Below are 14,788 nucleotides of genomic sequence, written 5' to 3'. Positions count from 1 at the left end.
TAAAATGCTAGTCTTGCTGTCTTAAAAATTGCAACTGATCTTTGGCTCATCAAAGCAGATGATTTGCTTAATATGGGAACTGAAGTTGGCACCCAGCTCACTTCTGTGCTGTCAGCAGAGGAGCTGTAGTCAAAAAGTTCATCCTGCAATAGGCAGGGTGACCTCTGGTGCAAGAGAGCTGAGAGAGACTGGGGACAAGGTATGGAAGGACAGGACACAGGGAATGGCTTCCACAGCCAGAAGACAGGGATGGATGGGATATTGGGAATTGGGAATTGTTCCCTGGCAGGGTGGGCAGGCCCTGGCACAGGGTGCCCAGAGCAGCTGGGGCTGCCCCTGGATCCCTGGCAGTGCCCAAGGCCAGGCTGGATGGGGCTGGGAGCACCTGGGACAGTGGGAGGTGTCCCTGCCATGGCAGGATGAGTTTTAAGGTCCCTCCCAACCCCTTCTGGGAGAGAGCAGTGTGGCCTGGGGTGTGGCTGGATTCAGGACAGGGGCTCCAGTGGGTGCCCCCTGTGCCTTCCTCTCCTCCTCCTCCTCTCCTTGGGCTGCAGCTCCACCTGCCACAGGCTCACAATAAACTGAGGGAGGTTTTACACCAGGTGAGCTCCTGTACCTGGTCCTGTCTCTGACCCATGGCTGTGAACACCCCTCGTGTGTGGGTTTGCCTTTATGATCAATAATAATGCCAATAATGAGCAGATGATTATTAATGCTCACCAGCAAATGCTCATTTTTGATGTTGCTGTTCCTGGTCCTTGTGGGCTCTGTCCTGCCTGCCTGGTGAAGCCACCTCAGGGCTGGAGGCCTGAAGTGGATTTATTTGATGGCACAGCTCAGCTGAAGATTTCAGCTCAGGATTCCTGCCCACATCCCTGTGTAAATGCCATGGATTTGGTCTCCTGGATTTCACCTCAGGTGTCTGAGCTAGCAAATCCTTCCTGGTGCCACACAGCTGGATTTGCTGTTGTTCTGCACTGGAGCTGTCCCAGGAACAGCAGTCTGTGTCCTTGTTCTCACTGCACATGTGGCTGCCCCTCTCTCCTTGTTCCCCCTTGGCAGAACCCAGCTCACCTGGGCTCAGATCCCAGCCATGCAGAGCCCTGTGAGCCATTCCTGTTTGGGGCTGAAATCCCTCCCTTGGATCTCTTCTAATTCCTTCATTCCCCCATGCTGACTGTGGGTCTGGCTCCTGCCTGTCCCTAGGTTTGACAAGAGATGATTTTTCTCAGCCCCTCTTTTGTAAAGCACCTGCTCCATCTTCACTAGGGCCCCTTTTAATTAAGCAAAGACAGCACTGAGTAAAGAAAGAGTTTGGGTCAGTATTCCTGGAAACTGAGCACTTCACTTAGGCCCAGAACATTTGGTCATTTTGGACTCTGTGGCTTTGGGTTGCCAGTCCAGACAAACTTGTTTACAAAAACTGAAATTTTAACCTGAAACATTCAGTTTGTTCTGGATTATTTTGTGTTGCTGTCTAAATACACACACAGAGAATGTGTTCCCATGGTTGGTTGAGTGGATTTTTCTGGACACAAAGAGCTCTGGTCAGTCTCACTCTGGCCAGTTCTTGTCCCTGTCACCTTTGGGTGACAGTGTATTTTTAGGTGGCAGTTTGGCAGCTGAACAATCACTTCTGATTTCTCCTCATCTTCTCTAGAAAACCAAATGAAGCTGGGACTGGTGCCTGCTTATTGCAGACTTCACACAAAACACTCCCAGAATGCTGCCCCCAGATGCTGGGAGCTCTGTGTACACTGGGATGGGGTGGTTGATGCTGCAGCCCCGGGGTGGGAGGTGCCACGAGGGGTGGGTGTGTCACACTCCCTGCCTTTGTCACTAATGCCAGGGGAAAGGCTCTGTCTCCATCGTGAGTGTGTCCCCACCCCTGAGGTGGCACTCAGTGCCTTGGGCTGGTGACAAGGTGGGCATCGGGCACAGGCTGGGCTTGGTGACATTGGAGGGCTTTTCCAACCTCAGTGATGTGGGATTCTGAGGGAGCTCCTTTCTAGGCTCTTCTTAATCCCTTTGGTCCTTTGGCTGATGGGCTGTGGTGTTGCTGCTCCTCCCTTATTCCCTTGGCATTTATGGAAGGGATCAGCCTCCACCCAAGCTCTTCCCACAGCAAAGGAGGTTTAGTCCCTGCAGGAGTTCCCAGTGCTGGCTCCCAGCACTTGTGGCCAGAAAGGCTCTGCTCCAGGATTTCTGTGGAAGGAGAACATGGTTGTGGTTTGTGTGTGCCTTTATTTTCTAAACAGCTTTGCTATCCCTTCAGAAATGTCACTGATGATCCTGCTGCAGGTCAGGGGAGTTCAGCATGTCCAGCAGTAGGAAGTGGCTGAATTAGGGCTGAATTTAGAGTCACAGATCCCTGAGGTTGGAAAATCCCTCCAGAATCATCGAGTTCCAGCTGTACCCAATCCCTGCCCAGAGCCCTGAGTGCCACGTGCAGCCCTTCCTCTGACACCTCCAGGGATGGGGGCTCCAAACCTCCCTGGGCAGCCCCTGGCAGTGCCTGAGCCCCCCATTTTCCATGGGGAAATTCTTCCTGATGTCCATTTCTGTTGAATGGATTGTTTTCCCATGGGTCAATTAGATCGTGGAGAAAGGGCACAGCTTTGTGGGTTGCAGAACCTCTCTGTGCCTCAGCTGAACCCCTTCCTTTGGGAAGCCTTTCCCAATGTGTTACAGCTCCACTGGAGTGAAATGTGTCCTGGTGCAGGGAGGAAATGACAAAGACATTGTCAGCCAAGGGCTGTGTGAGACTTCTCAGCCTTGGGGCTGTTTGTTGGGGTTATAACACCTTGCTGCTGATGGTGATCACCTGGCAGAGATGAACCTTCCCTGGAAACACTGCCCAGTTCCTGTTCTTGTAGGAGAGCACAAACTGAAGCTGCAGGTTTGTGAAAGCAGCAATTCCCTTTTCCCTTTGCAGGAGGCTGGAGCCTGTGACCCAGCTCTACGTCAGTGTGGATGCCAGCACCAAGGAGAGCCTGAAGAGGATTGACAGACCCCTCTTCAAGGACTTCTGGCAGAGGTTTCTAGACAGCCTAAAGGCCTTAGCTGAAAAGGTACCCACTTAAGAATGGATTTTTAAATGGCTTTTTCCTTCCTTCTACACTCTGCTGACTCACCACCTCTTTTTCTTCCTTCTCACCTTACCTGCTTCTACTTTCTGCAGAAGTAGAAGATTTGAGAGGCTCTAAGATGGACCATGGAGTGGGTTCTGGGTGTGTTGGGAGTATGTTTCTGTGGTTGGGGCGTTCAGGTGTGTGAAGTGCAGCAGATTTGGGTGGTTTTCCAGAGCAGAATGTGTGTGCCAAATGGGGCAGTAAATGCTGTGACTAAAAGCTGCTGTGAGGGATGAAGAGATTATCAAATAATAGATTTCCTGACAAAGGGGTTACACTAAAAACAGGCTGCTGAAGGAAAGCTGGAAATTAAGGGAAGAGTTGTAAATCCCCCTGTGTTCCTTTGCTCTGGTTCTCAGAGGCTCCCTTGAAATGGCAGCACGTGAGGGGCATTAAAATGCGTGTGCTGGAGTTTGGTAGCTCTGTCACCCTCCTGCCCCAGAGAAATCTCTTTTTTCTGGAAGGTTGACCCAGCCCAGGGGATCTGAGCACAGCAGCAGGGGGGCTGTGCCCTGTGTTGGACTCAGCTAAGCAGAGCCTGGGCCCTGGGGTGGTGTCAGCTCAGGCTCTGTGTGACAGGTGAGCTTTGGAGTCATTAGGGAAGCACTCCTGGGCCCAGCAGCACATGAGGGGATGAGAACAGTGCCATGTCTGCCTCTCTTGTTCCTGCTCCTGGGCTCTGGTGGGAGCCAGGGCTGTGTTTACTGATCTGGCAGCCATTGACACGTTACCTGCTGGGATGAACAGCCAGGAGAGACTGCTGCTTTGGAATAATGAGGTTTTGTAGGAATAATGAGCTTTCCAGCCTTCTCAGGTGGTGGTGTTGGACCATTCTCTGCCAAAGGAACTTAGATTAGTGGATGTGTGAGACTCAGAGGAATTGAGTGGCACTTTCTGCTGCAAAGGCACGTGGGCAGCATGGTCAGGTGCTTTGTGTGTGGAGGTGCAGCTCTGCTGTGCAAAACCTCAGGCCAAACACTGAGGGCATTGAAATCAAGTGCAAACAAATTCTCTGTGAGCAGGGAAATCTGTGGAAAGAAGTGGAGCTAAAGTACTGAAGGCACAAAATACTTCAAAAGCCTTTTGGGAAGTTGCTTTTGCCCATCATTTCCTTCCTGCTGCCTCTCTTGACCCTGAGTGTTCATTACTGGGAGAAGTTTCCTTGTAAACAATTGAAGGTGAAAGTATTGGCAAGTCTGTCCATACAGCTAAAAATACCCTGGTCAAGGTGAAGAGGAGAGGAGAAAGCAGCTCCACTAGCAGGTGCATTTTCTCCTCCAAGCAACTGCACTTTGAAGGGTCCTTGAAACACTGATAACACAAGAGCCAATTAATGGTTGTTCCAGTTGAAACCCTGCTCTGCCAGCCCTGCTCAGCTGCACGAGGCAGCATCACATGTGGGGACAGCAGGAGCTCTTGGGGAAGCTGCTGTTTGTTGGTTTTCACTTAATCCCAGGATCAGTGAGGTTGGAAAAGCCCTCCCAGCCCATCTAGTCCAAGCTGTGCCCAGAGCACTGTGTGCCATGCCCAGCCCTTCCTTGGACACCTCCAGGGCTGGGGACTCCAACCCTCCCTGGGCAGCCCCTGCAGTGCCTGACCACCCTTTCCATGGGGAAATTTTCCCTAATATCCAGCCTAAATCTCCCCTGGCACAGCTTGAGGCCATTTCTCGTTGTCCCCTGTTCCCTGGGAGCAGAGCCACAAGGGCCCCTTTGCTCCAGGCTGAGCCCCTTCCCAGCTCCCTCAGCTGCTCCTGGGGCTCCAGCCCCTTCCCTGGAGATGCTCCAGCCCCTCAGGGTCTGCACTGTCGTGAGGAGCCCAGGGCTGGCTCTGGGTTGGAGGTGCCCCAGCAGTGCCAGCACAGGGGACAAGCCCTGCACTGGTCAAACTCAGGATTCTGGTACCCAAAACCTCCAGGTGCTCCAGGGCAGCAGCAGCTCTCTGTTCCCTCCCAGCTGCCCTGCAGGAGCTGTTCTGTGGGACTGTGACTATGGGAGGTGGTGGCAGCCAAAGCACCTGTGAGTTCCTGGGACATGCAGGCCCTTCTCCAGGCTGGGTGTGGAATGCTGCTGCACTGTACTGGGGAAGTGATGTTAGTTTATCTGGAAACAAATACAAATCCCAGTTTTTCCCAGTGCCTGACATCCCTTCGAGGCTGATTCAGTCCTTCCCAGGTGGAGAGGAGCTGGCACTGCAGCTCATCTGAGTCACTGCTGAGCAGTCATGGGCACACTGAAAAATAAAAGTGGGCAAGGGAGTTTATAGGAACATGAGTTGTACCTGCTGTGATCACCCTTGTGGGGTTTGGGAGGAGCTGGTTCTGCTCCCTGCCTGGGGCTGCAGGGCTAGGTAGTGGCAAAATAATCCTGTGCTTTGGAAATCCAGAGTGAGAAATGGGAGGGAAAGGAAGAGGGAAGGACATGGTTTTAAGTGAGAAAGGAGAGAGGACGTTTGTCTTGGCTGTTCTCTTTCCTCCAGCCAAAGCCCAGGCCTTGTTAAATACGGGAGGGCCTAGGCAAAGATGGGCCCCAGTGAGGTGGTTATAGAACTCAGAATCCTGGAATGGTTTGGGTTGGATGGGACCTTAAACTCACCCCATTTTAAGCCCTTCCACCAGCCCACGCTGCTCCAGGCCCCATCCAGCCTGGCCTTGGCCCAGTTATGCTGATAATGGATTTCATGCTTTTAACTGAACTCCTGCACGAAGTTCTTGAGCCTCAGTAAGAGGGTGAATTTAATAACAAATTGTTCCCAGGATGATCTGACAAGCCTCATCCAACATGTTGGGGATTAGTTGCTACATCCATTTTCAAAGGAAGCCCAGGAAGAAAAGATAAAAAGCTTTTGTGCTATTTCTCTCTGCAGCAAACAACACGAGCCCCCCCTTTGTCCACTGCTGCTTGGAGCAGGTTTGATCCTTGCTAGAGCTGCTCTCATTGAAATGATCTTCATGTGACATTTTCTGTGCTGAGAAGCACTTTTTGAGAGAGGAGTTTATGTTAAACAGCAGGTGGACTCCCAAAGGCTCCTTTGTTTCTTGTCCTGATTCCTCTACCCCTGAAATTAAATGGAGAGGGAAAGGAAAGACAAGAGTGTGTGCAATTTAGACTGTGCCCTTCCCAAACACCACATTTGAGTTTTGGAGCCTCACCCTCTGACAGCGTTGAGTTTGTGAGAGTGATTGAGAGATGACTTGGCTTGATAGACAAGTGCTTGGAGCAGGCACTGAGGGTGGATCCTTGTCTCAGCATCAGGATGAGAAATCTCTGCTGAAAGATGTTTCTTCCAGCCATTGCTGCTTCCTGATCCATATCCAGTGAGGAATGGGTTGCAAACCAATGATGAGGGTCCAGCTCAGGAGGGAAGGGGGAGATTGTCCATCCCTGGAGGTTTTAGTATCAAGTTGATGCTTTTTTCCCAAAATACCTTTAACCAGATATGCTGAGCAGAAAACAACCCATGGTCTGTGAGCTCTCATCACCCCCCAGTCAGATTTGGGATTCTCTGGTGTTTGATTTGGGCTCTGTTTCCCTCAGGGTGACTGGACCAAGTTCTGCAGGCTGAGGAACTTCGGGAATTTGTCCTGGTTGATGTCCATAAATCACCAAGTGTTTTCCCAAGCAATAGGGGCATTGGCTGGGACAAATGGGAATCTCCTGCTGAGAACTGGAATGGGGATGCAGTGACCCAGTGTGACAAAGTTCTTGTGGATTTCTACCCAAACACCAGAAAAACACCTGGGTAGAAGATGATGATGGACAGAGCAGCATGTGTCCTGTTCATGGTTCACATCCCTTGGCAGCAGCTCTGGGGGGCCTTTTTGCCTTCACAGAACCCCAGGCTGGAAGGGGCCCAGGGGGTCCCTGGTGGCACCTCCCTGCTCAGGCAGGGCCATCCCAGAGCACAGGGCACAGCACTGTGTGCACAGGGCTCTGCAGTATCCCCGCTGAGGGACACTCCAGCCCCTCCCTGGGCAGCCTGCTCAGGGCTGGGCACTGCCCAGGGCAGAAGTTGTGCCTCCTGGGCAGGGGCAGTGCTGGGCTCAGGCCCTGCCCGTGGCTCTGGTGCCACTGCTGGGCCTGGAGCAGAGCCTGGGCCCTGCTCTGCCCCTCCCTGCACACAGGGACACCCAGGCCTGAGGGCCCCTCTCAGCTGGGGCTCCTCTCCAGCCTGAGCAGCCCCAGCTCCCTCAGCCTTTCCTGGGCACAGAGATGCTCCAGGCCCTCCTCATCCTCACAGCCTGAGCTGGCCCCGCTCCAGGAGCTCCTGTCCCTGCTGTGCTGAGGATTCAGAGCTGGACACAGCACCCAGAGCTGTCCCCAGGGCTGCGCAGGGGGTCAGGATCACTCCCTGACCTGCTGGGAATGCTCCTCTTGACCTGGGGTGAGCAAAACAGCTCTTGAATAAGTGGCTTCTGGTCCATGGGTGTCCATGGGCTTGCTGAGCTCTGGCTGAAGGTCCCTGCTGTCACTCGTGCTCTGAGGAACATCTTCCAGCCCTGGTGTGGTGTCACCTCCTCTGTCTGTACCCCTTGAGCTCCTCCTGGAGGGGCTGGCCTGGCAGGACTTGCTGTGCTGCCAGAGCCAGGCAGGGCTGAGCTGCTGGGACCTGCAGGGGCCAGGTGCCAATGTCCTCTCAAGCAGCCTGGAGCCATGCACAGAGCAGGAATGAGCCCTGCAGGTTAATGGGATGGTGTGGCACTGCAGGAACTGATGATGGAGCAGAACCTTGTCCTTCCTGTCCTTCCAGGAGGGTCACAAAGCAGAGGAGGCAGCTGATTGGCGCTGCCAGGAGCTCAGGCTGTGCCTTTGGACATCACACACAGCACTGCTGCAGATCTGGGACCTAACCTTGTCCTCACTCTTTTTCTGCTTGAGGGGATCAGGATTTCCTGGAGAACCAGGGTCAGGGCTCGCTGGGAGAGGTGGAGCAGACCCCGGGGTTTTTTCCTTTATTAAAAAGTTCAACAAGGGAAATGGTTCCCTCTGCCTGTGCTAGGATATCACACACTGCCAGTGCCTGGGTTTGGTGCTGGATGTTCCTTGCTGGCAGGTGCTAGGAAAGGTTTATCCAGGGGAAGGCATGAGATACAAAACCAGCTCCCATTGCTGTCTCCAGGTCTGCATTTTCACATTGTTCACAGGCAGCTCTTGTTATGTTCCTGGGTGAAGAAGAGACCAGTTTGATATTTAAACATTCCCAGCCTTGCATCTGCTGCTATTTACTTGACTCTCTTTGGTTTTCCCAACATTATCCTGTATTCCAAGTTACCCTTGTCTTTGTGTGATTACAAACAGCATAAATACATTGAGATATGTCCTCAGCAGCTTTTGGGGCTGATTATTATGTAATAAATGACAGGGACAATTGTTTTTATGAAAAGACAGATTTGATTTGCAGAGAGATAATTTATGTGGCTCCTGGGGGAGGGGAGCCATGTCTGGTGTTTCTGAGCAGGGGGACTTTTTAAGGAGAATTTAAATGTAAAATCTGCAACAGATGTTAGAATTGGTAATCAATTTTGCCACTATAAATTTAGAAGAATTTGACTCTTCTGCACAGTAAATGCTCCCACCAGCTGTGTTCTTGTTTTAATGGGATTGCTAATGAGACTTGTGGTGAAAGCCTTGGGCAATGCAGCCTGAGGAGTGTGACACAGGTATGATATTGATATGGAGTTATTGCCTCTGAAATCCATCCTGTCCTTTCAGTGTCCTCACAGCAATCCAAACCAGGCTTCAGCAACATGCTTGGCTGCTGAGGGAGCGAAATCTCATTGCTCTGGCTGTGCCAGTCCCTCCTGGTTTGCTTGCAGCCAAGGAAGGGGGGAAATGTTCATACCACAGCTCCAGGCAAAGGGATGTGTTATTCCAGCAGCTGCTGTCCTGTGCGTGCTGGGGAGGCAGAGAGTGAGGCTGGGGAAGGGGGGATTCTGTGGCCACCCAGAGAGGCACAGGCAGGGGGTGGAATCCATGTTCTCCCCATCCATCATCCCAGGTGAAGCCCCTCCACTCATTCCTGCCTGGCAGAGGATGCCCAGTGCCACCTCGGGGTGGGGACAGGGCACCCCTACCTCTCCCAAGGCCTTGGGAAGTGGCAGTAGCAGGGCCCTCCTCCTCCTCCCCTTCCAGTTGCACTCATCCATCCCTTCCCTCCTCAGGCAGCAGACATTCTCCAGCTTGCCCAGCTTTTCTGCTGCTGAAATATTGGGAGCATTTGCAGTTCTTACCCTCTATTAAAGAGCATCTCTCCTTTGCCTGGAGCTCTTCTAGAAGCTGCCTGAGAGATGCCAGCCTTGGCTTTTAGGGAGCTTGGTTCAAACCAGTCTCTGTTCCCCTTCCAGGTTATTTATTACCCAACCACCAGCCCAGGGCTGTTCCCTGCTCTGTACTTGGTTTTGGGGGCTCCCAGCCCCCCAGCAGCCTCTGTGGCCTTGGGGACATTTGGTCACATTTTTGTTCTCTGGTTGTGAACTAGAGCAGTTTTCATGGACAGGCCCCCTGAGGAGGCTGAGCCTGTGTGTGCTTTTATGGGAACTCTCCAGAAGGAAAGAACAAACCTAAAATTCTGCTTGTGGCAGCAAGGGAAACTTGGGGCTGTGCTTTGCATCCAGCCAAGGTTTTATTTGAGCCCATGAAGCTGAGCTGACAGGGCTGAATGGCTCAGGTTGGGCCTGGGCAGGGCAGTGCACCATGCTCCAGTTGCTAAATGCATTAACTCTGGATTTCTCTCCTCACTGAGTGATCCCCAGCAGCTCTCACAGGTGAGAGGCATTTATTGGGTTCATTGAATCCATTCCTTTGGATCCTTGCATTTGGCATTTCAGGAAAGACAAGTTGACAAAACATCTGCAGGAGTGATGTGTTTGCTCATGTGGAACAGGGAGTGCATAGCTGAGACAGAAGCACTGCAAGCAAGGAAAGGGATTTTCTGGGAATGTGCTGGTGGTGGGAACACCCTCCTGGGTTTGGGAAGGGCAGAACCAGGGGGACGTTGCTTTGGAGGGGAGAAATCCGTTCCTGAAGGGTGTGGTGGGCTGTGGGCAGGGCTGCCTGGGGACAGGGCTGCACTGACACACGGGGACATGGGGACAGGGACACACAGACACAGGGACGCATTAACATGCGGACACACTGACACATGGACACACAGGGACATGGGAACAGGGACACACGGACACACAGAGACACAGACACAGGGACACACAGACACACATGGACACACCGACACATGGACACACGGGGACATGGGAACAGGGGCACACAGACACACGGACACACCGACACATGGACATACTGGGACACGCAGAGACAGGGGCACACGACCATGCAGACACACAGACACTTGTACACATGGACACACAGACACAGGGGCATGTGGACACACAGATACACAGAGACATGGACACACAGGAACACACAGACATGGGGACACACGGACATACCGACACATGGACACATGGACACTTGGAGACACGGACTCACGGAGATGTGGATACATGGACTCATGGACACTTGGACACACAGACAGACGGACAGGGTGCCCAGGGCTGTTTCAGTGCCTCGTGTCCTTTGGGTGGCTGTGGGGACGTTCTCCTGGCCCAGGGTGAGACCCCCGTGCTTGGCTCTGAGGGGACCAGACCTGGTTTGTTCACTGGGACCCTCAGGGCAGGATCCTGCAGCAGGGCTGTGCCCTCAGTGCCCCAGGGCAGGGCTGTGCCTGCAGTGGTGGGTGCTGCTGGCTCTTAGTGCTGGCTGTGACCTCCCAGACCATGTGGCCCCTCCGTGGTTTCCATGGCTGCTCCAGTGACCCCTCTGAAGGCTGTTGACTTGGAGGTGCCACACTTGGGATCCAAGTCCTGTGTGTCCTTCTTGGATGAATCTGCTGTTGGATTTGGCAATGGCAGAAATGCAGAAATGCAGCACAAGGATTCAGAAACTGCAAAGCTGCTGGGGCATCTTTCATTGAATTCACAGAAATTTATATAATTCTGGTTATAATGTGGTAATTCATAGAATTCACCAGGGAAGATGCGAACTGTGGGTCCAGGGGAGGCCATGGAGATGGTCCAGGATCCAGGCTGGGAGAGCTGGGGGTGTTCACCTGGAGAAGGTAAGGCTCCAGGGAGACTTTAGAGCCCCTTCCAGAACCTAAAGAGGGCTTTTAAAAGGAGGGAGAGGGACTTCTACAGAGGCAGAGAGTGGCAGGACGAGGGGGACAAAATCTGTTTGGTGCAAGAACCAAATGAGATGCAGTGCAAACCATCTGTAAGTGCTTAGTGCTAAACCCAGCTTAGTGCTAAACCCAGCAGGTCTGGAGTGTTTGGGGGTGATGAGCCCTGGAACTGGAGAGTTGATGATCCGTAATAAATACATGTAATAGAAAACAACTGTTTACAGAGCTGTACAAGTGTGAGTGTGTTTGCATCATTGCTTTTATGTCCTTCTAGCTCAGGGTTGGAATTTGCTTAACAATCCTGGGGACTCTGATCTCCCTCTGGGCTCTCTGAGTCCAGCTTGCTGTGGAAGCAGCAGGATCTGAAGGCATTTCATGGACATTGGGTCTCTAAAGGGGTGGTTTAATGTGAGGTGTTGGAATTTCAGGTATTCCCTGGGCAGGCTCCTCAGGTGGAGCACTGTCACAGTCCGTCCTTATGAACGGGTCCCGTGATGGTTTGTGGGGTGATCTCAGGGTGCAAAAAACCAACACAGCACAGGGGATTTGCAGTGATAATCAAAACAAATGCACCTTTATTGAGTGACCACAGCAAAATGTGATAGAGAGATTAAGGGAGAGAAAAAGATAGAGAAAGAGAGAGTAAAAAGAGAGAGAAAGAGGGAGAGAGAGGGGAGGAATAGAGCTACCAAACGTAGAGATGAAGTCCTTTGGTCCAGTCCAGTCAAGGATCCGCCTGTTACATTGGGGAGATCTCAAAATCTCTAGCTAACTCAGAGGTTTTTATTATGATAATTCTATTGGAAATTGTGAGGGGGTGAAACAGATACAATAAGGAATAGCTGTAACAGGCAGTCCATGCTCTCAGCAGTAAATGAGAGCCATTGTCTTCTTGGTGCAGCAGTCACAACCTGCAGGCAAACATCTCGCTTTGGTCAGCTTGCCTCCCCCACACATCTCCTCTGGTTTAGGGGTTTCAATCCCAGTCCTTGGAAGGAGCAGAGGGGCCTTTTCACATGGGGGTTCCATGTCTCAGTCCTTGATGGAGAGGCTCCTCACATATCTACTTGTCTGTCACGGTAGTTGCAAAACAGGTGAGGGTCTCCCACAGAAGACCCTCTGAAACTCAGGAGAAGTCCAGCCAGGCCGAGAGGTGGGACAGCTCCCAAGGCTGTTGTTGCAAACAGGGCACGGTGCCCCCTTTGGGCTCAGAGTAGCATACAGCAAACAACACCTGTGAACAATGGCTTAGCACTGTGCTCTCAGGTCTCAGGACCTTTGGTGTGTGACTTTCTCCTACAAAATCAGAGATTCTAGACAGGGGGGTCTTATCTTCAGTGGTCCCCAAATGATGATCATGAGGCAGATGAGGGAAAATTCGGACAGACTTTCACAAGCACACCTTGCACTGTGGATCCCCAGACACCAGGACTTGAGTCAATCCTTTGCTGGGATTTTTATCATTCCCCTGCTCTGCTCCAGCGCCTGCAGGAGTTCCCTCTGCCCCAGCTCAAGCTCACCTATTTACCAGAATGGGCACTTAAAATGTTTAAAGCCAATAATTGTTGTTCTTTTAGAGCTCAGCTCTTGAATTAAGGCTTTTCAAGAGCACTGGGTTTGCAAGGATTGCTTAATCAATAAGAGAAATTTATGTCAGACTCCTTGTTTACACTGCTCTTTGTGAAGTGAACTGGGCAGGATTTTCAGCAATCCTGGTGGGGCTTTCAGATCTATTTATAGATGATTTGGACAAAACCCAGAAGAAAAATATAAATCATTTGCTTCACAGCCTGCAAGAGTGTTTTTTAACGAGGTAATTATGTTTTTATGGCAGCTTAATCTCTGCTTTCATCACTGGAAGTTGCATTGCTGGTTTGTTATTTCCCAGGATAACGAGTGTCACTATTCCCATAAATACAGTCACCCCTTCCCAGGCTGTGGCTGAGCTCCTGTGTGTGCCACCCTGACAGGAACAATCCCTTCCCAATATCCCCTCTCACCCTGCCCTCTGGCAGTGGGAAGCCATTCCCCCTGTCCTGGCACTCCAGGCCCTTGTCCCAGGTCCCTCACCATCTTTCCTGTGGAATCCTTCAGGTGATGGGAGGCCACAAATGGATCACCCCAAAACTTTCCCTGCTCCAAGCTGATCCTGCAGTTAATCCCTCAACCCTTCAGTATTACAGGGTTATTTAAAATACAGTTTATTCTCCTTTCCTGTGTGCCCTATTGCTGAGCAAAACACAGCGATTTTGAAGAATATTCCTTCAGGCCCCTGGGGAATCTCAGTGGGAAGTTGTTTTCCTGGCTGAGATTTCCAACTACAGAGATCTGTGAGGAAGCATCCAAGTCTTTGGCTGGGTGTATAAATAACTGGGCTGGCTGAAAGCTCCTGAGCAGCTGGCAGTGCCCTGGGGCAGCCTGGGCTCCGGCCCTGGGCCCAGAGTGGCTCAGGGAATGTTCACTTGCTGCCCCAGCCCCAGCCTTGGCCTGAGTGGGGCTGGGCTTGAGCGGCTCCTTTTGAGCTGCTCTTCTCCCCCATCTCCTTTCTGCCTGTGCAAATGGCACTCTCAGGCTCTGTCTCCACGTTCTCCAGTCTGTGTTAAGGCACTGATGTGTGGCTGTCAGAGGCCACCTTCCTCCTGCCACACAATCACTGAGGCTGGACAGCCCCAGGGTGCTGAGTCCAGCCATTCCTCCAGCACTGCCCAGGCCACCACTGACCCTGAGCCCACATTTGCTCATGGTTTGAGTCCCTCCAGGGGTGGGCACTCCACCACCTCCCTGGCAGCTGTGCCAGGGCCTGGCCTCCCATTCAGTGAAGGGATTTCCCCCGAATCCCCCCTGATCCTCCCCTGGCCCAGCCTGAGGCCGTTCCCTCTCCCCCTGTCCCTGTTCCCTGGAGCACAGCCCGACCCCCCCGGCTGTCCCCTCCTGGCAGGAGCTGTGCAGAGCCACAAGGGCCCCCTGAGCCTCCTTTGCTCCAGGCTGAGCCCCTTCCCAGCTCCCTCAGCCTCTCCTGGGGCTCCAGACCCTTCCCCAGCTCCATTCCCTGCCATGGCTATGCTCCAGTCCCTCTTTGGCACTCCCCTGTAGTTTATTCTTTAATATTGTCTTTCTTCTGCCTTCCCTGCACTGCTGGGGTCTGACTGTGCCCTGAGGTGACAGGTTTGTCACTATGAGGTGACAGCTTTGCCATGGTGCCTCTCCAAGGTCTCCCTCATCCTGGCCAAGGAGCCAAGCCTGAGACAGGTCATGGAGCATCAGGATGTGCCTGTGGAGCTGTGTCTGGGGCATTGTGGGGAGTGTGAAAGGAGAGGAGGCTGGGCCAAGTCCCAGATTTTGCTTCCAGCTCTTCCCCCTCTGAAGCCTCTTCTTTCCCCCACCTGACCAGACACGAGCATGTGTTGAGCAGCCCTGAGGAGGTGGCACTTGGGGACACGGGCAGTGCTGGCCTTGGCAGTGCTGGGGAAGGGCTGAACTCG

General features: G+C 52.5%; 1 protein-coding gene across 5 annotated transcripts in view; it reads left to right on the top strand.

Annotated features, from left to right (window-relative positions):
- Positions 1-14,788, top strand: part of LOC115911534 (S-adenosyl-L-methionine-dependent tRNA 4-demethylwyosine synthase TYW1-like) — a 97,287-nt gene that overhangs the window by 49,584 nt on the left and 32,915 nt on the right. For all 5 annotated transcript variants that reach the window (XM_030962580.1, XM_030962578.1, XM_030962577.1 and 2 more), the window contains one exon: positions 2,936-3,071. In XM_030962580.1, the coding sequence (XP_030818440.1) occupies positions 2,936-3,071 (136 nt within the window). The remainder of the gene's footprint in view (positions 1-2,935; positions 3,072-14,788) is intronic.

The sequence above is a fragment of the Camarhynchus parvulus genome, chromosome 19 (assembly GCF_901933205.1).
Source record: "Camarhynchus parvulus chromosome 19, STF_HiC, whole genome shotgun sequence".
Lineage (NCBI taxonomy): Eukaryota > Metazoa > Chordata > Aves > Passeriformes > Thraupidae > Camarhynchus > Camarhynchus parvulus.
Note: the sequence above shows the minus strand (reverse complement) of the source record. Positions and strands in the feature narration are given on the sequence as shown.